The sequence below is a fragment of the Myodes glareolus genome, chromosome 11 (genome assembly GCF_982192425.1).
Source record: "Myodes glareolus chromosome 11, mMyoGla1.1, whole genome shotgun sequence".
Lineage (NCBI taxonomy): Eukaryota > Metazoa > Chordata > Mammalia > Rodentia > Cricetidae > Myodes > Myodes glareolus.
The window spans coordinates 56,168,781-56,192,758 of record NC_142036.1 but is presented as its reverse complement, the minus strand read 5'-3'; the positions used below and the strand labels follow the sequence as shown (position 1 = coordinate 56,192,758).

General features: G+C 42.7%; 2 protein-coding genes across 5 annotated transcripts in view; one reads left to right on the top strand and one right to left on the bottom strand.

Moving 5' to 3' along the window:
* Positions 1-16,403, bottom strand: part of Map4k5 (mitogen-activated protein kinase kinase kinase kinase 5) — an 87,746-nt gene extending 71,343 nt beyond the window's left edge. The window contains exon 1 of the mRNA XM_048415953.3: positions 16,174-16,403. Within this exon, the coding sequence (XP_048271910.1) occupies positions 16,174-16,281 (108 nt within the window). The 5' untranslated portion in view covers positions 16,282-16,403. The remainder of the gene's footprint in view (positions 1-16,173) is intronic.
* A 158-nt stretch (positions 16,404-16,561) lies between these two features.
* The window catches only part of Atl1 (atlastin GTPase 1), a 74,540-nt gene continuing 67,123 nt past the window's right edge, over positions 16,562-23,978 (top strand). The window contains exon 1 of one of the 4 annotated variants that reach the window (XM_048415448.3): positions 16,562-18,248. The gene's annotated coding sequence lies outside the window, so the exon portion shown is untranslated. Of the gene's footprint in view, positions 18,249-22,382; positions 22,404-23,978 lie in introns of those variants that run through there. The other 3 variants (XM_087911784.1, XM_048415447.3, XM_087911785.1) reach the window with 3 other exon arrangements.

Genomic DNA, 23,978 nt, shown 5'->3' with positions numbered 1-23,978 from the left:
TAACATCAGGGCTCGGAGCTCTCCTGGGCTCCAGGACGATTGGTTCCAATGACCCAAGTCTGTCCTCATGCAGCGAGAGCTGGGTACAGAACACATGGTAAGAGGTTACAGAGCAGTTCACTGGCCTCCCGAGCATCTGATTCAGTGGATTAGAAGACAGAGTCCACACGATGATGGCAATTACACCTGTATTACTTTATGGTCTGCGGAGTGCTTCACGTTATTTAATTCAATTAATTTAATCATTAAAAAGTCAGCTCAGTAAAACCAAACAACTGTCCAAGGCCAAGTTGACAAAGGTAAAGGTCAGATTCACCAACAAACTGCTCACCGCACCGTGGCAGGGGACAGGGCTCCTCTCCAGAACAAGTGCTCTCTTCTCCTCTTTAAAATGTAACAGGCACTTGATAAAGTATTTAACTCTATAATACTCAACACTGGTGACTTTTACTGAAAAAAAAACCCACTAATTTAATCATTCTTTACACTGAATGAATAGTTCCTATGATTTCATTCATTCATTCGTGTAAGTCTAGAGGGAATAGGAGCTGCTAGACAAGCTACACTCCAGGTCCTTACAGTCATTTTTAATGTCACAGAATTTGAATTATTGTGCTCTAAAATCTTTTTAAAAATCTTAAAAACTGAACTTAATCCACAGAAAATAGTCTTTTAAATAATCTACAAACACATACACACACACACCTTTTAATATGTGTAAAATTACCTTGAAGGATGAAATAAAATCAAGTTCAGACTAAATTCTTCTCTAATTCTCCGGTGGCAAACCAGTCGCTTGTGCACTTGCATGCCAGCACATTTCCTGACTTGCATTCTTTCTCTGAGAGAAACTTTTAAACTTTTCATCGAATGCTACAGAAAACAGGAGAACATCTATGGACAGAGTAAAGTTTCCTTACTGAGAGGAAGGGCTGAAGAACAGAGGTGACAGAGAGCACCAGACAGTAACACATAAAACACAAAATGGCAGTTAAGTAACGTTCAGGCTGGTAGTGTGCTTAGGTAAGAAACACAAGGCTGAGCGCATGAGACTGTGACTAACAGAGTCCCTCATGGTGGGTAAGTGTGTAGTCCCAGGCCGTGAGCCCTGGAGGACTGGCACTTGGTAGGTGCTCAGCCAGTGCTGTGAATACGCAGAATGAAATACTCCGTCTCCTGACTAGGACATGCTATGACACTGAAAATAAACTCAATCACTTCGTTTTTGCTTATGTTGATTCATTGTTATTTTTATTTCCACAAATTAAAAAGAAATTTGAGAAGAAAGGCTATAAAATTATTATGGAGTAAGATTTTGCAGCAAAAAAATTAATAATCTGAGTCATCCCATCTCAGCCTCCTAGGTGACTACTGCTGACAGTTTAGAGCGCAGGCTTCTATGCTTCTGAGTAGGTTGATTTCTTCAAGGTTTATTTTTATTGTCTTTGTGCGGGTACTTTTCCTACATGTATGTCTGTGCATCAGTCACATGCCTGGTGGTCACAGAAGTCAGATGAGGGATTCAGCGCTCCTGGAACTAGAGCTGCTTCTAGCTCGGAGCTGCCATGTGGGTTCTGGGACTCAAAGAGGCCCTCCTGAAGAACAGTCAGTGCTCCTAAGTGTTGTGCACCTCTGTAGCCTGGGTTAGGTTGGTTTTTAAGAGTGTGTATGCACAGACATGGACACTGAAATGTGTTTTTTACAAAGCGAAACAGTCTTAGCACAAGACCTAGCAATCTCTGCTTCTAGGCATGGACCCAATCGACTGTACTAACTGCTATGCACAAAATGTTTACAGCAGTCAATCCATAATGAAATCAGACAAGCGACATTCATGATGTCACTCAATAGATAAATGGATAACGGCTACCTCTATTGGTATTAAAAAGATATTCACCAATAAGCCATGAACACAGATGGAGGAACCTTAGATACAGATGGTAAACTAAAGAAGCCATCTGAAGAAGCTATCAATATAAGCTATATATATAATCCCACCTATGTGATACGAAAAGGCAAAGCTTCATAAATGGTAAAAAAAACAACTACAACCACAATCTCCATACCAAAACTAAGCAAACCACCATAACAAAGCCAAAGTAAAAATTGTTATCAGGTATTCAGAACAAGAACTATATGGGTGACATGCAGAGGATTCTTGGGGAGTCAAGGTGCTGTGGGTGAAGCCGTTACACTAGACGCACAATGCTAAGAGTAAACCTTTATATAAACTAAGGGATATACAAACATAGCAATTGTACGAAACTACCACACTAATGCACGATGATAATGAAGGGTGAAGTTGTATGTAGGTTAGGAATAGATAAATACAAATCTATGCACTGTCTGATCAATTTTGTAAATATAAAACTGCACAAAAATTCTACTAATAAAACATTTAAAAATTATTTTTTTAAGAATATATTTGCTCAGACACATTTTAAAGCCAATTTTTAAGATTAGAATTTTATAAACTGACATGACTGCTCTGTGGTACGGTTAAGGAGGAGACTTTCATTGTAGATATGAGAGAGAGAGAGAGAGAGAGAGAGAGAGAGAGAGAGAGAGAGAGAGAGAACAGCCAGAGGCGTCTGGAAGAGTCCAGAGCAGACAGAGAAAGAAGTAGACTGAACCTGGCCAGGGCTGTACGTTGAGAGTAGAAGAGCAGGGGATAGAGAATAGAGAAAACAAAATGAGAAAGGCGGGAGCAAGAGAGCGACAAAGAGAGAGAGAGATCCACCCATAGTGAAGTTAGCAGGGTTCTAAGGAGAATGAGTAGCTGGGGGAGGGAGTTTAGCATGGGGAGGAGGTGAGAAGGCTAGGAGGCCTGCATGGACTTTGATATGCTGACAGGTGCCACAGGGAGCCATGTTCCTTCTTCTAGAAGTAAGGGAAATTACTTTGGTGGATGGGAACTAGTTTTGAAAGTTCCTGAGGAATGCTAGTTTTATCTTACTGCCAGAAATCCTCCTATAGTCCAGGCTGAGCTCATTGCTGGATATATGGACTATCTTTTGGGGTTGGGGGAAGTGGAGTTTCCTTTGGACCTGATGAAAAACGAAGGCCCAAGGACTCCTGGGTATTTGTCCCCCCCCAGAGTTGTTCAGAAAGAAACACGGCTTTGCAAATTTGAAGACAACCATGAAGCCGGAGAAAGGCAGATTTTAGAACTCGCTGCACTGTGTAGAAGCCCGAATAGATGTAGTTCAGAAGTAAAGGTAAAGGGCCACAAACTACAACTCCCACTGCCAGGAACACTCGAATGTCAGTTTGCATTTGAAGACAGACTTCTGTCCTCTCCACAGAAGAACTGATGGGCAAATGTTTGCACTCTGTAATTTTCCAGCTGAATTTTTAAAACAGAAAGCAGTACCAGGCTCTTTTACAATGAAAGGCAAAGAGACTTTCAGGGAGGGAGGGCGGGCGGACGCACATGCACACACACAAAGACTTCAGATTCAATTCAAACCAAGAGATCTTTCAGAAATTTAGCCACGTAATTTCACAATATAATTCAAAGGGGTATTGGATTTTAGAAGACTGAATTCTAAAGACCCACATTCCCCTCCAACAAATTATTGCCTGGTGTACTTCTTAAACTAACACGCAGAATTTGAACATCTTGCACTGCTCACAAAAGGAACTAAAAATCCCACAGCACCTCTACCAAGAAATCTCAGTGTGTTACAATTCCTCTTTTAGTGGGTTATTGATATAATAAGCAGGCAAGCAAGGCAAGCACCCAGGAACCCAGTACAATGTAGTTAGTATAGTTACACACCTTAGTTAAGGCTTACTAGCTGGTACTGACATCATTAGCTGGAAAAAAGATAAATTTCTACTAAATAGGCTTTACTGTTCTTCACATAAGATACCTCACCCTACTCCAAACTAACTTTCTTCTTAAATATTTTTAGGGATAGAAACTTCAGAAAGCCAACTTGAGGCTTTGATCTTACATATGTCCTCTTTCTCCAAATATTTTTTAATAATTGAAAAACAGGGATCTCAATATTCAGTAAGCTACCTCTAGTGTCTAGTGTTCGTTAGGGTCAGAATCACAGACCTCAGATTTAAGAACTGGAATTATACTAAAAAAATAGCAACACAGCATCTACAAGGTTTAAAAAGGGAATGGTAGCTGGTTCACACACAAAAGAAGTAACCGATTATGACTCGTTCTTTAAAGCTCTATGCCCACTTCTTTAAGGATATTATTTTTTAACAAAATCACTCATATTACAATACTACAGAGCACTTACTAATTGCCAGGCACTGTTACCAGTCCTAGTAACGTAATAAAAACCTGTGCTGTCTTTGGGAGTTTTATTGGTAGGGGACACATAGGCATAGATGGTCAATACACCACAGTATGTTAAATCCTGAACATTTCAAAACACAGGAGTGTTTTTGGTACAGCAGACTGGAGAGAAAGTTTCCAAGGAGTGGGGAAATAAATCCAAACCGAGACCCAGAAAAGAGTTCCTGGGTGGTGGGGAAGGTCCTGTTACAGGCCTACGGGTGGCAGTCTTCCATGCACCAGCTCAAGGACAGGAGACAAGACAGGCAGTTCCAACAAGTCAGCATGTCTGCCACTAACTGACCACAGCCCATGGGAGGAGACGGAGACAGGTTAGGATGCTCTGCAGCTTGGGACTGACTGCACTACCCTGTTTTCCTGTAGCCGTTATCCAATAACTTCTAGCCAGTCAGCCTTTTTTCTCCTGCAGTTCAATAAATAGCCCCTGGCAGTCTCCTCTCTGCCCCTTTGCCACCACTCCTGCTGATTTCAACACTGAGCTCCAAAGGACCTCTTAATGGCTGGGATTACAAGGTGCACTCCCAAGCCCCCTGCATACAGTGCTGAGGAACAAACCCAGGGCTTTGTGCATGCTAGGCCCTAATGCAAGTCAAAATTACACTATTTTTGTTTTTTAATTTTTTGTGAGCCAAGGTCTCACTCTGTAGCCTGAGCAGGCTTGGAACTCACTGTGTAGCCTCAGCTGGCCTTGGACTTGCAGTGATTCCCCTGCCTCTGCCTCCTGAGTTTGAGGTTGGTCATGCACTAACATCCAGTCTTTCACACATATTTGCTCCTCATTCCCCAATCCAACCACTTCAGAGAGTCTTTCACTACACCAACCAACCAAGCTCCTTAGTTTCGGATGTGCCTACTTCCACATAGTTGTACCAATCTGGACAGAGATGCCTGTCATGGGAGAAGTCTGGACTTGCAGGTTTCTCCCATATTAGACAAACAAATTCAGATTCAATAGCCAAAATCTGAGCACATGATTTTTTTCAATTCAAAATGGATTTTTTTCATACACTATATTCTGATTATGGTTGCCCCTACCCCAACTCTAAAAACACAAAACTGGAAACCATAATATATATATTTAAAGAAGACCCATAGGGTATAAAAAAATAAAAACCCAGACAAAGCATTATGAGACCAAACACACACACACACACACACACACATCATGAGTTTTGTTTTGTGTTGGCCATCACTGCTGGGCATGGGGCCTGGCCTTAAGACTGGTGTATATCCAGTGAGACTGTGAGACTCCACTGGAGAAAGTAAGCTGTGGTCAACTGAAGAGGGCTTCTGGGTTAGGTATGGGAGCTTGTGTCCATTTCTCCTCTCGGTGCTGAGACCCTATCTGATGCCATCATGGAAGACGTGATTTTTATTTCTAGGCAACTAAAGCCTTCTCTGCAGTCTGCTAGGACACACATTTGTTTCTGAAAAGACTGACTCTCCTAATACAGACAGGTGTTACTGAAAGACAAGTTGTCTCAGAGGATCATCTAAGTTGAACTATTGTCTGGAGGTCATAAAGACAAAAGAAAGGAAGAAATGCCTTAACTTTAAAATTATTTACTTACTTACTGTGCATACATGCACACACATACGATCCAGTGGACAATTTATGAAGCTGACCATCCCCTTCAAACACATGGGTGCTGGGGACTGAACTCAGGTAGTCAAGACCGCAGTAAGTGCTTTTATCCAACCAGGATCTTGCTCGCTAAAAAGGGCTTAACTTGCAAAGTAGGAAAGATAGGGACTTTTAGTACCTGCTGATGGGTCCAACTCTTCTAGAGACAATGGTCAAAATTCACTAAAACTTTAAAACATTAAAATAGCTTAGAGAATTTGATTCTAGAAATGTGCTTAAAGAAATAATTAAGGATGCATGAAAAGAATTGGTTCATGGGTACTGACCAGAGCTGTTCATAACGGGGAACTATATAATAGATTAAAAACTAGCAGGGGGGCTGGGGCTTAAGTGTACTTTGTGATCTGGCAGAGGACCCAGGTTGGGTTCCCAGTGCCCAGATGACAGCTCACATCTGTCTGTAAACCTGTAATCTGTCGAATCCGGGAGATTCGACTTTCTCTTCTGGTGTCAGTCATGTACATGGTACACACATGTGCATACAGGCGTTCATACAGACGTATAAATAAAACACAAGCTTTTAAAGGGGAAAAACGTAGCATGGCATGACGGTGCTGCTGTAACGTCAGCACTTGGGAGACTCTGACAGGAGGATTGGGAGTTCAGGACTAACCTGGACTTCAGCAGGATACCCTAAACACACACACACACGCACGCACGCACGCACGCACCAAAAAAAGTGCAATCAAATAAATAAAAAATACAAGAAATTATATGTGTATTTACTGAAATTAAAAGTTTGGCATACTAAGAAACATCTCAAATATGTCCACATAACTCATATTTTAATGACTACATGTAATGTCTAGGTTATCTTTTATTTATGTTTATTGTTCTAGTTGACTTTCCGTAGTTGTGAATGAACATTCCGACCAAAACCAACTTGTGGAGGAAAGGAATCATTTGGTTTACAGTTCCAGGCCACAGTCCATTGCTGAAGAGGTCTGGGCAGGAACTGAAGGAGACACTATGGAGGAACAGGACTTACTGCTTCTTAGCCTCCGCTAGCTAGATTTCTGATACATCCCAGTATGTCTAGGGGTGGGACCGGCCACAGTGGGCTAGGCCATTCTACATCAGTTAACAATTAAGAAAATGCCCCACAGACATGTCTACAAAAGAGAGGGGACCTGTGTCCTTACCAGGAATATCTGAAGTATGGGATGATTTGTAGCAATGTCTACCTACTGGTAAAGAGAACACAAGAAATTTACACTGCTTCCTGTTTCAGTTTTCTAAAACGAACCTATGTTACTTAATTTTTTTTTGAAAGATAGTAAAGAAAAAGCAACCTATCCACGGGCAAGAAAAAAAGAGAAGCCACGTAGAGTGGGTCCCACCCGTGAGCCTGCACTACTGCAGAAGTACCCACAGAGGCCCCAAAAGCTCTACCAAAAGCTAGGAAGTGCTCAGTCATCCAGTACAAGTTGCTTGTTTAACAATGTATTAATCCATGCTGGGTGTGTTAACACACACTGTGATCCCACAACTCTAAGTGGAGGAGGAGGGTTGAGAGTTTGAAGTCAACCAAGCTATAATGAAAAATCTGTCTTAAGTGTTAAAAAAAAAAATCACACACACTGAGTTGACTTTAATGACAAGAAGGATAAAGGTGTGGGAGGAAGGTGGGGCAGCCAAAGCGGGGTTGGAGGGACAGCACTCTGGTTCTTAAATTCCCCCAGAAGTCTGCTCAGGCAGTACTATTTTCCTTAGTGACAAACAAGTATCCTTTGCTGCAAAATCAGAATTTTGTTTAAAATGTTTAGCATTTTGTTAATTTATAACTGCATTTACAACCTAGTCTATGGGACCCAATAACATGAGTTACAGTAACCACAAATCCAAATTCCCAAAACAAAGGGCAAAGGAAGGCAAAGCAGGAAGGGGTCCAACAACCACAAAAGAGGGGACAGCTTCCTGTTGGTGTTGTTGGTATTGTTTGGTGGCTGGCAGCAGTCTCGTTAGTAAAAGTAAAGAAGCATTGAGCCTGGGCTGAGCCTGGGAAGCATGAGGGTGAGAGATGACCACGGAAAAACCAGCAGGAAGTGCTTTTGCAAACTAGTGTTTATATGCACAATCAAACATTAGTCCATAAACCCCTCCACATCTCAGCAGGGGAGGGAGCCTGCCAAGCCTCACCACAGTTTGTATAGAGCTTATCACATACCAGGGACTGTATATTTAAATGTTAACTAATGAATTAAAAGATGCAATTTCCAGGAAACCTGGGAGAAAGAAAAAAAGCTGGAACTGGAAGACTAGGAAACCCAGACTCAAGTCCTAAGAGTGTGCAATCTACCAACAGGGCAGAAACAGGTTTCTTTTTGAGTAAAATGGGGATGAAAATACGACTGTTCCACCTACTTCACAGGATTACTGTGCGAAACAAACAGCGCACTGGAGGGTTCTGCAAACATTAGTCATTCTTAGTCATTTTAATCCGATTTTATTTTTATAAAATGTTGGAAGGTGGGGGCTACTATGATTCATGAGCTCAAACACCTATGAGGATAGACCTGGCCATCAGACATCTTCTGAAAATCTCCCAGGGAGATAATGATATTCAAGAGAAATAGAGTTACATTAGCCATACATTATTGCCCTTTTCAAAGGTCATGAGCTTTCTCTAACTTAACTAGTACTTTGCAAAATCAGGAAGTAAAAGCCTTCTCAAAGTACTCTGACCTGAAGCCAGGCATTGGTGGTGCAAGCCTGGGAGGCAGAGGCAAACAGATCTCTGTGAGTTCGAGGCCAGACTGGTCTACAAAGCTAGTTCCAGGACTAGCGCCAAAGCTACAGAGAAACCCTGTCTCGAAAAACCAAAAAAAAAAAAAAAAAAAAAAAAAAAACAAAAACAAAACAAAACAAAAAAACCCAAAAAAAGGTACTCTAACCGGCAAAACACTAAAAATGATCCACGGTGAAGGTGCCAAGAGAAGCGCTTGCTCTGGTTTACCTGGTGCGGAGGAAGTTCTCAAATCGCTAAGGAACCCCTGAAAACACAAGCATCACTTTTACCAGGCTCCATCTCTCTTTTCCTGTGTTCCTGGTCCAAAACCACAATTTAAAGTTTAGAAGTGAAACTTTTAACTTTTGAAAGCGAAACCGAAAAACAAAATCAGTTAACCTGCATTCCATCATATGTATCTTCATCAAAACCAATGGAAACGATCAAGGCAAAAATGCTTAACTTGTGTAAAAAAGCAAGTGGACTAGCAGATCTGTGCAAGGCTGTGGTGACGTCTGTGCCCCCACGCTGAGGACCATCCCATCTCACAGCTAACTTCGCTACCCTGAAAGATTTCTTTCCCAACTTTCACATTTCTAGGCAAGTAGAAAGATGTTTTGAAATAATTTGCTCCCGGCTATGGTTCAGAGGCTCACACCCATCATCAGAACCATGCTTTCTTTTCAGACAGTTTTAAAACATACTTATTTCAGAACCATAAGAAAAATAAATACCAAGTAAAATCTTAACTAGATGTCTTATAAAATAGTAAATAGTTATAGCACTTCATCCAACAAAACATTTTATTTTCAGAGTAACAGACTATGTAATATAACCTCTATTTTAGAAACGTTCAATAAAGTATTGCTGCTTAATAAAAATGTAATTTAAGATGAGGTTTTGGAAGCAAATTCCTTCATCTCTTACTGTGAGCCCTATTTCCCAGTTACTCACTCTCTAACTCCAATGTGAAAACCAGCATTCTCTCTAATGTCAACACCCAGGACTCAGAGAGAACACACTTGAATCACATCCCTACCAAAGCCAGTCTCTCTTAACTTTAGATCTGAGGCCATTAGGTATCCTGGCAGACTTTATTAAGGTGTAAGGATTACGAATGCCCACAGAGCAGGCCTAAGAAAACAGTGACATTTCATTGCCTACAGAATCAGGGCACAAAGAGTAATACAAGATTTGGCCATGCAACTGGTGAACTTTATTTAATTACACTATGTATATTAATTACAGTAATTTGTAGTTCTTCCCTCAAAGTCATAAGATGTTAGTTGTTGTCTTAGTTCTAGTGCTGGTCCCCGAGCTCACAACTTCACTGTGGAACCAGGCTCAGGAGACTCAACAGAACAGAGAAGCATCCGCAGGCTCCTGACTATGCACATGAGCACCTGGTTAACTCCCTCACCTCCAAGGCTTTGCTCAAACCTAACTTTCTCTATGAAGTCGATCCCAATGATCCTGCTAAGTCCTCACCTGCCTCCTGCACCCAGGCAGCCTCGATCCCCTTAACCTGCTTACTTATTTCTTCTTCTTCATCATCTTTACTCTCTCCAACACAATACATATTTATTGTTTCCCTTCTGCATGCTAGAATGTCAGTTCCACAGGTAGAAGCCTTTACTTTGTTCACTTGATGTGCCAAGGGCAATGTCTGTTCTGTGAGCGAGCCTACTATGCAAACATCCCCTTCACCTGGTACCCCGTCCTCCATCACTGCCAATCAACGGGACTCACTCTAACCACCTCATGGGACAATGGGCTGGCACTCATTGGAGGAGTGGGCTCTAGCAGTCTGCCACGTGGGTCCTGGGCTCAAACTCAAGTTGTCAGGTTTGGCAGCAGAAGACTTTACTGCTGAGCCATCTAAACAGCCCCATACCTCCGTTCTTAACAAACCTGCGACTTTCCATGAAGACTACACTGCTCTCTTCTTCAAGACCCATTTATTAAGTTGGGCAGTGGTGATGCTCACCTGTAGTCCCAACACTAGGGAAGCAGAGGCAGGGAGACCTTTGCATTCAAGGCCTGCCTGGTTTATAGAGTGAGTTCCAGGACAGCCAGGGCAGCACAGAGAAAACGAAAAAACAAAAAACAAACAAAAAAAAAAAGAAAAAGAAAAGAAAAATCTCTTTATTGAGCAGATGCAATGTGTTGGCACCATGCTAGGCCATCTGATACAGTGGTACATGGAAGGTCACTGTTTTCATGTAGTTTCAATAATAATAAAAACAGCTACCATTATTCTTGAAATGTATTATTATCATTATTGAAAGACCACCATATTTCTGATTACAATCGGAGCAGATGGAAGCAGGAGCGGCCAAGAGCAGGAAGGGCTGAGGGCAGGTCTCAAGGCTCCTGGGGAGAGAACCTCCTGGGCCCCCTGTTCCTTCTGACACCACCACTGCAGTTTTCTTCCGCCCCCTTCTAAAACTACAGTCTCCCTGGCTCTCTTAAAACCTCCTGGGTGACCTCACTATACATCACATGCACCACCCCATGCACTACGGTGACTCCTAAACCTGTATCCCCAGTTCAGAGCTCCCTGGACTGGAACACTTCCTCCTAAGAGACACATTTCCTTACACAATGTCTGACGGTCACCAAACCAAACACAAACCTCACCAAACACAAAATTCAGATCCAACAAGATCTGTATTTCCTGTTAATAGTACAAAAACTGCCACCCAAGACAAACAAAAGCAAAACCAAGCAAACAAAAACACGTAAATACCATCAATTACCTTCTCTTTCTCTTACAGATAATGTGTATTTTAAAAAAAAATCATATAAATCTGAACTCAAATTCACCACTCTTTGATCTCCTACACCAGTATCCAAGCTTACATCAACTCCCATGCTGTTATTCTCCGCATTCCACCACTCTGGATTATCTACCCGGATACCGAGAAAACTTCCTACAATACTTCTTCAGACTACAGAAAAAATACAAATTCCTTCACATCAACATAAAAGATCTGCCATCTTGTCTTTTCCCACCCTCCATTACCAGGTCTTCTAGGCTTGTTGCAAGGGGCCTGGGAGGAGGACGCCTCATCAAGACTCCTGCCAGTCCCTAGGTTCCTAGCTGCTTGATATACCAGTCCCACAATCTAATCTCTTGTCCTACCTTGTCAACCTGAAACAAACCTGTAGAAAACAAAAACAACAACAAAAAACCCCTAAAACTCCAGTTACTGATCCTTCTTTTGTTATTCTTCCCCAGGACCACCCTGCCCCATCCCTAATAAAAGACAGTTGAGTATGATTTCTTCCATATCTACTATGGCACTTACCAAATTATGATGCTTGCATGTCTCTTCTCCTGACTAAATTACACACTCCTTTCAATAGCGTACTTTCTCCTCCCCAGGCCCTGCATCTCCAGACCCCGCCACAGAGTCGGCAATTCTATTCCTATCCAGTGCTGGGATGAACGAAGCTGTTTCTTTACAGTGGGATCCTAGCATATTTTCAAAATGCCTAAAGTCATTCTAAGATCCTAACTGTTGGCTTGGGGGAGAGAAAGGGAGGCCTTGAAGAAAAGAGGGATTCATTACTGCAGATCTAATACATCTAGCTTCCTTCCAGAAGAATCCACAGAAATGGTAAGACCATATGACAAAGGATTTCTACACAAATTATGTCATTTATAATGGCAAACGAAACTTAAAAATTGAAAATAACTAATGTAAAACTTAGAGATTCATTCAACGAATCCTTTTAAAAATAGTAATTTTAGAAAAAATGTATGGTCATTCCAAACACATGCTATATCATAATTGGCATTATAACACAATGTAAGTAACAAATAGATGCATTTAAAAACATTTAAAAGACTGGGGGGGGTGGCTATATTATTAGCAGTATTTATTATATTCAGGCAATCTACTTCCACTAACATCATTAAACATATATTTCCTAAGAATCAGTCTGTTTGCTGTAGTATAGTTGTCCTGGAACAAAGCATGTCACACTTACATAAACCAAAGAGTTAATAAGAGTTTAAAAGAAGTACATGGGCACTCTACTCTAAATTTACAGCCTATAAAAGCTGGAAAGATGTTAGAATTTCTCTGGAAACTAAACTGGAAGCAATTTTGGTACAAAAGAGTAGAAGGCTCCTGCTGTTAGCTGTGAACCATGATAAGGACCTGACGACCGCTCCGTGTGCCCAAATCACTTGTGGACAGAAGGTGGGAGACACTTTATCTTCAGAGTTCCCCTTCCTGTTAGCAAGTGTTCAATTTTACAGACAGGATCCGCCTCGCTGGAACTTGGTCCTTCATCCATCATCCACCACACTCTCCTCTCTGCTGTCTGCCCAGCACCACTTCCTGTTCTGCCCTCAAAGACTTCCTGCATCTATCTGAATCTTTGCATTCCTCTTCTTTCAAGCAGGGAACAGCCATTTAGGATGGAGTGAGCACCTCCTGGGGAGTTCTAGGAAAGGCAGGAGGCTGCAACAAACCCTGTGTGTTTGCAGGGTGTGAATGGGATTCACAAAGAACCTCAAGGCTTTTTAAAGTCATTGCTTCATACTATAGCTCAGGAATAAAAAGAATCTAGGGCGAGGTAAGTGGTAGAAGAGACTACACTATTTTCCACTGAGATTATTTTACTAGTTTCCCTCAGGAGTGGAAAACACTTTTAGAGCTCCCGAGGATTTTCAGTTTCTTAAAAATACACCATCACAACACACTCACTCTGCCTTAAAAGATTCCGGTTTCATGCTCTAGGCATATGAAGGAGTAAGTATAAACTCCCAAAATTCCACAGTGCTTACATCACTGATGATAAGCATACTATGAAACAGCTCGTCAGAGATGCTTTCCCAGGAAACGCAAGTTATGGAAGTTTGTAATGAAAACAGACATGCAGCATCATAAAGAGCGGTGCAGGAACACACAGAGAGTTATGTGCACACTGTTGTGAGATCAAAATTAAGTGCTGAGACTCTGTCCCAGAGTCATTTATCCCTTTGTCAACCTTTTAGGAATCATGTACTCTGTTTTCTGGTCGAATTCTACGTGTTAAGATACAAGAAAACGGGGCGGGGGTGGTGGTGTTAGGATCCCTGTCGGTGTGAAGTGTCTTATTAGATCAAAACAGACAAGAAAAAGAAGTCAAACCCTGCATCTGGCAGAAGTAAGAACAAAGATGGTCTGGTATTCCGAAAGGAAGGAAGCAAGACACTTACCGTCTGGGGAAAGATACTGAGCAGAGGAAGCAGCAAGAACAAAGACTCCAAAGTTGGAAGATGTTTATTGTTTAAGGAACAGCGGGCAAGCCAGTGTAGGTTTGAGCAGAACGGGAGAGGAGAGTGGTGAGTGAGGTCAGAGGTCAGGGGTCAGGGTGAGGGGCTGGGGCTGACTAGAAAAGAATAATGCTTTCCTGGACAGCAGTGGTGGCACCAGGTGGAGATTGGGAGAGCAAGGTGATCCCAGGTAACTAGAGCACAACCGAACAGAAGAAGGGGCAGGGGGATGTCTAATGGCTGTTTGGGATGCAGAGGCTGGCCTAGTTAATGAAGAGAATACACATGATATGAGCATGCTGGGAAAGGTGGGAGGCGGGGCTGTGTGTGTGTGTGTGTGTGTGTGTGTGTGTGTGTGTAAGTATTTAGCCTCTGACTGATGAGTTGTGGAAGGGAGCTGCAGGTCAGGAGACAGTTGGAGAAGAAGCAGGCAGGCAGCTGACCTTTTAACACAAACTTCGCTTTCTGAGGCAACAATACAAGCCTTCCAGAGAGTTGCCCTGGCTGCTACTCTGTAAGGAAAAACGCGGAAGTCTTGGCAAGATCCTCATGGGGAATGTATTCCCTTTAAATTTTCTGTAGTAGGGGAAGGTAGCAAGGGGGGTGGGGAGCAAGAACTAAAATTACCACAAACTGAACTGAACTGGTCTAACTTACAGTGAATCATAGACAAAGATGACTTAGAATGGGCCTGAGAAAGCAAACAGGAGTTTCTGTTTCTCAAAGAGCACGCGTTTCCTAAATGTGCAGTTAACCCAGTGTGCGCCAACTACCCTACTTCACACAAGGAAGGAGATTTCACTGTCCTCCTGCACTTTTTGTCAGAAGGTATTCAAGGCCAGAGTCAGGGTCCCGCTCACTGTTGGGGCTCCAGTACCTAGAACAGTGGTTAGACTCAAGTGTCTGGTTAGATGGGGTAAAAAGTCTAGCCAGAGAGCCCTCGCCTCAGAATCCAGAGCTAGCAGTATACTGCTAACACTCAGAGGTACTACTAACAAACTTAGAAACACGCAGAGAATAAAGACGTTTTCCTTGCTTAGGACCACCTATGCAAGTCAACAGACCTCAGGGGAACCAAGCGATTACTCATGAAACAAGGCCATTTGGCCTCTATGTAGATTGCTGTTTGGACCTGACTGATACATAGGCCAAAATATTAAGGTGCTGCAAAAAGACACTGTTCCTTAATACCCATCAGGAACTGCAGTAATTCTGCCCTTTGGGGACAAAGAACAAAAGTCATAAGGGAATCTTGAACAGTCTTTTTCTTCTGAGCCCTTCAAAATCATAGGTGACTTAAGAAACTGGTGTGCTTTGCAACGGCATGACTTTTGTTGTTGGAAAGGCAAATTACAAATTTATTATTATTGATCTTAATATAAAAGCGCACTAAAATGACAACAGCTCCTATCCACTCAGGATTATGGAATGCTATAAAATCCCAGAGAGGAACTACAGGAGTAGGAAAACCCAATAAGTAATTATATTGTAATTATTATTATTAATAGTAAACATTATTATCAACCAGGCACAATTGCCTAAAGCTTCTGCCAGGTGAAAAACATCTTTCTCTAAATTTGTTTAAATTTAATTACATTTTACTTATTTACTGGGTTTGTGTGTGACTGTGTGTGTGTGGGGGGGGGGCGACAAGTAGAAGTCAGAGAACGACTTGTTTCCACCGGGAGAATCCGGGGACCGATCCGGTGTGGAAAGGCTTGGCAGCAAGCGCCTTTACCTGCTGAGCCAACTCACCGGTCTCTAAAAACATCTTCCTACAGGCCGTCATGTTACACACGTATCATTTTACTCGAGAACCAGACTGCTTACAATTCACACTTCAAAGTCAGCTTCCACCGAGCTTTTTAAAGTCAAGCTCGTCCATAACAATAATTTAGAATGCAAGCGTCTGGATTTGCAGTATTCTCTCCCGTCTGCCGCCTTCCGCGAAGCATTTTTTCCACGCTAACACCAGCACATCCCTCAGACTCACTTCAATACCAAACACACGCCTTAAAAACCACAAAAAAAGCTCAGCGGTGGTTTGGAAGGTGCTGTTAGCCGTGCCCGTCGGCAGCATTAGAACCGGCGGGGAACTCAGGGTGCTCGGAACGGTGCCGCGGGGTCCGGGCCGCTTTCCGGCCGGACGCTACGGTCCGGCGCATCCCGGGGGCGCCCCCCGTTCGCAGGCCGGACCCGGGCCTCACCTTGTACACATCCCCGTAGGTGCCGCTGCCGACCCTCTGCACCAGCTCGTAGTCGTGCTGCGGGTTCCGCCTCAGGATGTCGGCGGCAGGCCGCAGCGGGGCCTCCATCTTCGCAGCGCCCAGCCCGGGGCTCAGCCCGCGGCGCCCGGATCCCGCTAACGAGGACGCGCGGCGCTTCCCAACATGGAGCCTCGGCGCGCAGCTGCGCCTGCACCCGCGAGAGCGAGCGCGGGGGCGTCACGGGCCGCGACCCCGGCGGCCTCCGGGCCTCCCCGGCCCCGCCAGGCCCCGAGCCGTCCGCACCCGAGGGGCCGCCCGTGCCCGGCCGAGCGAGCGAGCGAGCGCCGCGGCGGAGACCCGCGTCCTCTCGAAGACGGCCGTGCGCACAGTCGCCGCTGCTGCCGCCGCCGCACCACGTTCCCCACCCGCGGCTGCGTCACCGGGAGACACGTTCGCGGCCGGCGTGGACGGAGCCGGCCCGCCCGAGAGCGCAGGCCGCGGGCCCAGAGTGCCGCCCTGAGGCCCGCCGAGCGCACGACACCCTCGCCGCCGTCGCGCCCCGCCTCCCAGCGGCTTGCGGGGCGCCCGGGGGCGTTCGTGCGGCTTCTGACCCGCCCAGGCCCGGCCGGGATTCGTCCGGTTGCCAGCGGGACGAGAGGAGGTGGGGGCCAGTACGCAGTTCGCGAGAGCGCTGCCCTCCTAGTTCTACACGGTCGAGGTAAACTGAGGCCGCCCCGGTCGGAGGTGGGGGAGTGACGGGTTAACTAAAGACCGGCACACCCGACTGCTCCTTCCTGTTTTACCGACTGTTCCCCGTGGTACCGGTTGTGAGGCTGGACCGCACACCTGACCTGCACAACCTGTCTTTCACCGGGGTTTCCCAAGTCATTTCTGAAAAACCCCCCAATTCCTACGAAGTCCTGTGGTCTCTGGGCACCACCACAGTATTGCAACTTTAACGGGACCAGGAGTTCCGCAGATGCTAAAACAAAGCTGGGGACCTTCGTCTGGTTCTGGCTCCAACCCTTCCAAAGCGGTGATCTGAGACAAGGCATTCTTTGCAACAACTCAGTGTCCTTGTCTGTAGATGGAAGAGGATGAAGTTTTTGCATTTCATATCCCTGAAATGTTTGTAAAGCTTTTTACAGTATTGTAGAGAGGATTATCAAATCTAAGAGGTTTTGAACCGCTTAATACACAGGATATTGAGCAGGAATCAAGAGAACTGATTGGCTAATGTTTCACAGTCTGCGTTCCAATCTTGTTCTGAAGGTAGAAATTAAGTTACCATTTTTAGATAGATTGGTAAAGTTATTTCTAGAGTGCTGCCGAGATTTGCAGCAGAAAAACCAGATAAGGACTGGAGAGAGGACTCTGGATAAGAACAGAGTTCTACGGAGTACCTGGGTTGATTCGCCCCATCTGCTTGGCTATTCACGACTGTCCGTAAGTCTGGGAATCCGACGCCCTCTTCTGGCCGTAGGCACCAGGCACGAACATGGTGTACAGACATAAATGCAGGCAAAACATAAAATAAAATGAAAATGTAAGAAAAATGGGGAAACCCGTGGCTACTGTATGTGCAGTGACAGAAAAATGACAACTGAACAAGTTTCAGGGGACATGGGACTCCAGACACCATCCAAATCTGTTTTGAGAAATGCACTTCTTATAGTCAATAAATGAAAAAGTGAAATTAACACCTTACCAGAAAAGGGAGTATATGCATTTTCTTGTATTCCACACACAAAGGGCGCTTATTCGGGGGCCATAAGGACAGCCCAGACTTGCCTGCTCCAGGGACAGAGCCTGTGTGTGTGCGGCCTGCAAAGGAAGACGTGGAGGAACAGTTCTGTCTTTCAGAGCCTCTTGGCACTTGTTTTGGTGGGCACATATTTTGGCTTCGATGACTCAAAATCTCTTCAAATGTTCTATTGGTGTCTTAGTACTTGTTTACTGTCATGGATTTGTGTTGGTCATGTAGTCAAACCCACCCTTACCCGCTCTGAGACTGGGCCATTGTGGAGCATTCATGGATTGAGAGCCGTCCACCAGACCGTCCCCAGAACAGTCAGGTAAACTTGAAGGGTGGGCTTGTGTGGTGGGAAAGCAGCCCTTCACGTTCAGGGTCAGAAAGGGAGCACTGCTCCTTTCTGTAGCATGAAATGTATTTGTTCTTATTTATGCCTATCCCATAGAGAATTTGAATCAGTGCACACAACATATTTATTTTTACACAAGATAAAAATAAGTGAGAGGAAACTGCGTGAAATTTGAAAGGGGGGAAACAGGAAACCAGAACAATGCAACCTAAAAAAAAAAAGACCAGCAGATTTGATTGTGCTTTTTGTTTGTTTGTTTTTGAGATAAAGATGAACGAGTTGATCAAGAGAGGCCTATCTTTCCCTGATGCAAAGACCTCAGAAAAGTTTCCCCCCTGAGCCTTCACAAACTGGACACTCCGAATACCCAGTCTGAGACGAGGATAAATATCCTGTGACAGCCTTTAAGAGTATTATTCTTGAAACACAATATTTAAAATGAATTAGGCAATAAAAAGTTTGAAGTCACAAGTGAAGGTATTTTATGTTGCCAGTAATGGCAGCTCCATATGCTTTGACCATCAACTGCCAAGCGGATAGCATGGAAAGCCAAGATCCTGTGTGATGGTTAAAAATAGTGTCTGCAATAATCATTATTTTACTTGTACCACAGATGATGCAAACAGGAAAACATTCACTTTATACTAACTCCAAAAGAATTTTGAAGATATTTTTTCAAAATTAGCTGAGTTAATAAGATCAGGTTGTTTGGTAAAGAAATTTAAATTTAATTTACTGTAAACAAACTGAATAGGTTTAGTTTGTATACTAAAAATATTACACATATAATTTCAAGGTTGAAAGTTATATAATAGTAAATCATTGTAGCTAACATTGAAAGAACTCTTACAAATTGCTCAGTTTTATATGACAAGATATGGAATAAGAAGAAACTTGACTAAATAGGTAATCTCATCCAAAATTAGTAATACATATGTGTGTACTTTAAGGTGTGTTATGTATATAAATATATATTTATACATATATATAGTACTACATGTATTACTTTAAGGTGCGTTAATTTTTGTTTATGTTGCATTTGTTTAACTCTGTGAAGCTGTGATTCTTTGCCTGTGTAAACACCTGATTGTCTTAATAAAGCGCTGAACGGCCGGCCAATAGCAAGGCAGGAGCAAGGATGGGGGAGGGGCAGGCAGAGAGAGTAAATAGAAGGAGAGCTGAGGAAAAAGAGGAGCAAGAGAGAGCAGAGGGAGGAAGACGTCAGGACCCAGCCCGCTACAGAGTAAGAGTGAAAGTAAGACACACAGGAGGAAGAAAGGGGAAAATCCCAGAGGGAAAAGGTGGCTGGAATAATTTAAGAAAAGCTGACAAGAAACAAACCAAACTAATGGTGAACATTTATAATTAAGAATAAGCCTCCATGTGTGATTTATTTGGGAGTTGGGTGGTTGCTCCCCCACCAAAGGCCAAAAGAGTAAAACATCACACAACATACACACACAGAGACACGTAGATGTATAGTTCATACTTGACATACAATGTTTTCTAGTTTTAAAAATTTTATTTTTGGTACAATTTATTTATTGGGGGAGCAGTGCTAATGTTGGGGGGGGGGTGGCAGACAGCTTATGGGAGTCAATTCTGTCTTTCTACCCTGTAGATCAAACTCAGGCCTGAGGCCAGAGCCTGGACAGGCTGAGCTGTCTCGCTGACTCTGGTTTCCGACTTTTTGCTCTGTTCTGTATACAGACTATGGTGGTTTACTGTGTGCTTGTAATATTTTCCCCTCTTTTAATCTTGTTCAGTAAAGTGGTAGTTGTTATTGGTGATCTCTAAAGTCAACTCTAATTTTAGCCAAGACTAAATGACAAGAAAATCAAGGCCTTGGAATTTTTTATTTTTTACATAGCCAAGGTTCAAATTTATTATCCAAGCAAAACTGGCTAATTAAAATCTTAAAATTAGGTTGCTAAATGTGGTGGCGCATACCTTTAATCTGAGCACTCAGGAGGTAGAGGCAGGTGGATCTTTGTTAGTTCCAAAGTCAGCCTGGTCTACATCGTGAGTTCAGGCCAGCCAGGGCTAGACAATCTCTAGAACATACGGATTTTAGCAATATAATATCTCAATCTATCTCTCCCTTGCTCCACCCTCAGCTGCTTGAGACAGGGTTTCTTGTGTAGTCATGACTGGCCTGGTACTCACAGAGGACCAGCTGCCTCTGCTTCCCGAGCGCTGGGATTAAAGGCGTGCGCAGCTGCAGTATGATCTCTTACTACATCTTTCTATATAAATTGGTTATACAGTGTGTTTTTATATGATTAAGCAAACAGCTCCTTAGATTTTTAAATATCAATCAGTTGTCCGAAGACATTGTAACAATTATGAACTGAATTTCCAGATACTTGATATTAAATCATTCTTTCTTTTACTTGGTATGACCTCTGCCTGTTAGGGAGAGAACCACATTTTCAAAGTCTGGGATGATTGTTGTAGTTTGTCCTGGCTAGCAATAGAGCATGGGCTGTATTTAGAATTAAGATTGGTCATTGTGACAAAAGTTTCAGAAGACATGAAAGCAGTTCACAGGTCGTGAGCTGGACTTGATCTCAGGACATGTTAAGAAGCTGTTTCTGTTAGCTTTTCTCCAGAGGGTGCTTTTGGGGAGTATATTGGGCTAGGTAGAAGGGTTTCCTTCTGTATTTGGATCACAAATTGATCTGTCTGAAAATTCAATAGCTAAGAAAACAAAACAAATTACAAATAATCTTGTGCTGTTCCTTATTTTCATTTTATAACAGGTAAGTGTTTTGAAAGGGTACCTAAAGGGTGCCTGTATATCATATGCACTAGAGTTATGAGCAGGAGAGGCCATGCCTGGCTATGGCCATATTTTACAGCCACCCCTCCCCCTCTTTGAGACACGGTCTCTCTCTCTCTCTCTCTCTCTCTCTCTCTCTCTCTCTCTCTCTCCATACATACATATATATGTATGTATGTATACACACAAAATCCATACATACATACATACCCCTGGCTGTCCTGAAACTCATTATGTAGACCAGGTTGGTTTCAACCTCACAGAGACTTGCTTCCCAAGTGCTGGGTTTAAAAGTGTGCACCACCCCATCTGGCCCAGTTATTTCTCTTATAGGATTCCAGCAGTTTTGTTTCTAATCTCAGAATGTATCCTTTCTTCCTATTTTTAAAACAAGATTTTTGTTTAGTGTGTGTGTGTGTGTGTGTGTTTTATCCATATATGTGTATGTGTACCATGTACAACCCTGGTGCCCAGGGAGGCCAGAAGAGGGTTGGATCCCTGGAACTGGAGTTCCTGCCAGTTGTGACCATTTGTGTACTGGGAATTGAAACCTAGTACTTTTTTACGAGGTCAGCAAGTACTGTTAACCCCTGAGCCATTTCACTAGCCTTTCACCATGCCTTCCTAATATGCGTGTGTTGTGTGTATGTGTGAATGTTTGTATAAAATATTTGTATAAAAGTGAGACCTCCAGGTTTATCATGAAACAACTGCCACCCCCACACTCACATCAGGATCACACAAACACAACTGCAAAATTAAATAAAGCCTTGAGGCTTTCTTTGTCCCTTCCCTCACTTTCAGATCCAGCAAGCAGACTGTACAAAGTCAATAATTTAAAACTTCCAGCACAGGCCAATGGAGTCCCCAGCTCCCCTTAAATTAGCCACTGTAGAAATTCCTCCCATCGCAGACACATTGGCTGGGAACCTACTCCAGGCTCAGGTGTTCGGATGGGGTCTGTGATTGCACAGTCACCCTCACATTCCTGAACTCCAGGGCCCTGGGGAAGGTGGCTGCTTGGAAGAAGTTATGTTAACAAATAAATTAAGCAATAAATAACCTCTAATTTTAGTGGAATTACTTTGAGTTTCTCTCCATTTACTTTGATGTTGGTTGTTGGCTTGCTGTATATTGCCTTTATTATCTTTAGGTATGTGACTTGTATCCCTAATTTCTCCAAGACCTTTATCATGAAAGGGTGATGGATTTTGTTGAAGGCTTTTCCAGCATCTAATGAGATGATTATGTTTTTTCTTTCAGTTGTTTATATGGTGGATTACATTGACAGATATTTGTATGTTGAACCATGCTTGTGTCTCTGAGATGAAGCCTACTTGATCATGGTGAATGATTTTTCTAATGTATTCTTGGATTTGGCTTGCTAATTTTTTTTTGCTTATTTTTGCATCAATGTTCATGAGGGAGATTTGTCTGTAATTCTTTTTCTTTGTGGGGTTTGGTTTTCAGGGTAACTGTAGCCTTGTAAAAAGAGTTTGGCAATGTCACTTCTGTTTCTATTGTGTGGAACAATTTGAGGAGTATTGGTACTACCACTTATTGAAATTCTGATAGAATTCTGCTTGAAACCCAGCATATATTTTGGAGGTTTTTGATGACTTATTTCTATTTCCTTAGGAGTTATAGGTCTATTTAAATTGTTTTTCTGGTCTTGGTTTAATTTTGGTATGTGGTACCTATTCAGAAAATTGTTTATTTCCCTTAAATTTTCCAATTTTGTGGAGTATAAGTTTTTGAAGTATGACCTGATGATTCTCTGGATTTCTGGTGTCTGTTGTTATGTCCCCCTTTTCTTTTCTGATTTTGTTAATTTGGATGTTCTCTCTGCCTTTGGTTAGTTTAGATAAAGGTTTGCCTATCTTGATGATTTTTTTGAAGAACCAACTCTTTCATTGATTTTTTTTTTGTATTGCTCTCTTTGTTTTTATTTTATTGATTTCAGCCCTCAATTTGATTATTTCCTGGTGCCTACTCCTCCTGGGTGAGTTTGCTTCTTTTTGTTCTAGAACTTTCACATGTGCTGTTAAGTCACAAGTGTGAGATTTCTCCAGGTTCTTTATGTAGGCACTTAATGCTATGAACTTTCCCTCTTAGCACTGCTTTCAGAGTGTCCCATAATTTTGAGTATGTTGTACATTCATTTTCATTGAATTCTAGGAAATCTTTAATTTCTTTCTCTATTTCTTTCTTGACCCAGGGGTGATTCAGTTGAGCATTGTTCAATTTCCATGAGTTTGTAGGCTTTCTGAAATTATTATTGTTATTGAATTCTAACTTTAAGCCATGGTGATTGATAAGATACAAGGGGTTATTCCATTTTTTTTTAAATCTGTTGAGGTTTGCTTTGTTACCGAGTTTGTGGTCAGCCTTAGAGAAGTTTCCATGAGGTGCTGAGAAGAAGGTATATTTCATGTTTGGGTGGAATATTCTATAGATGTCTGTTAAATCCATTTGAGTCATAACTTCTGTTCCTTATTTCTCATTACTTCTTAACAAGTTACTTCTTAATAAGTTTATGTCTGGTAATCCTGTTCAGTTTATGTCTGGTAATTCTGTTCAGTGATGAGAGTGGGGTGTTGAAGTCTCCCATCATTAGTGTGTGGAGTTTGATGTGTGATTAAGCTTTAGTAATGTTTCTTTTACAAATGTGGGTATCCTTGTATTTGGGGTATAGATGTTCAGAATTGAGACTTCTTTTTTCTGTGATGAATATGGAATGTCCTTCTTCATCTCTTTTGATTAAATTTGCAAAGGGGTCAAGACCATGATGGTGAAACTCACAGATACAGCTGACCGAGATAGTGGGAGCTCACTGACTCCAGACTGACAGCTGGGGAACCTGAATAGGACCAAACTAGGTCCTCTGAATGTGGGTGACAGTTGTGCGACTTGAGTAGTTT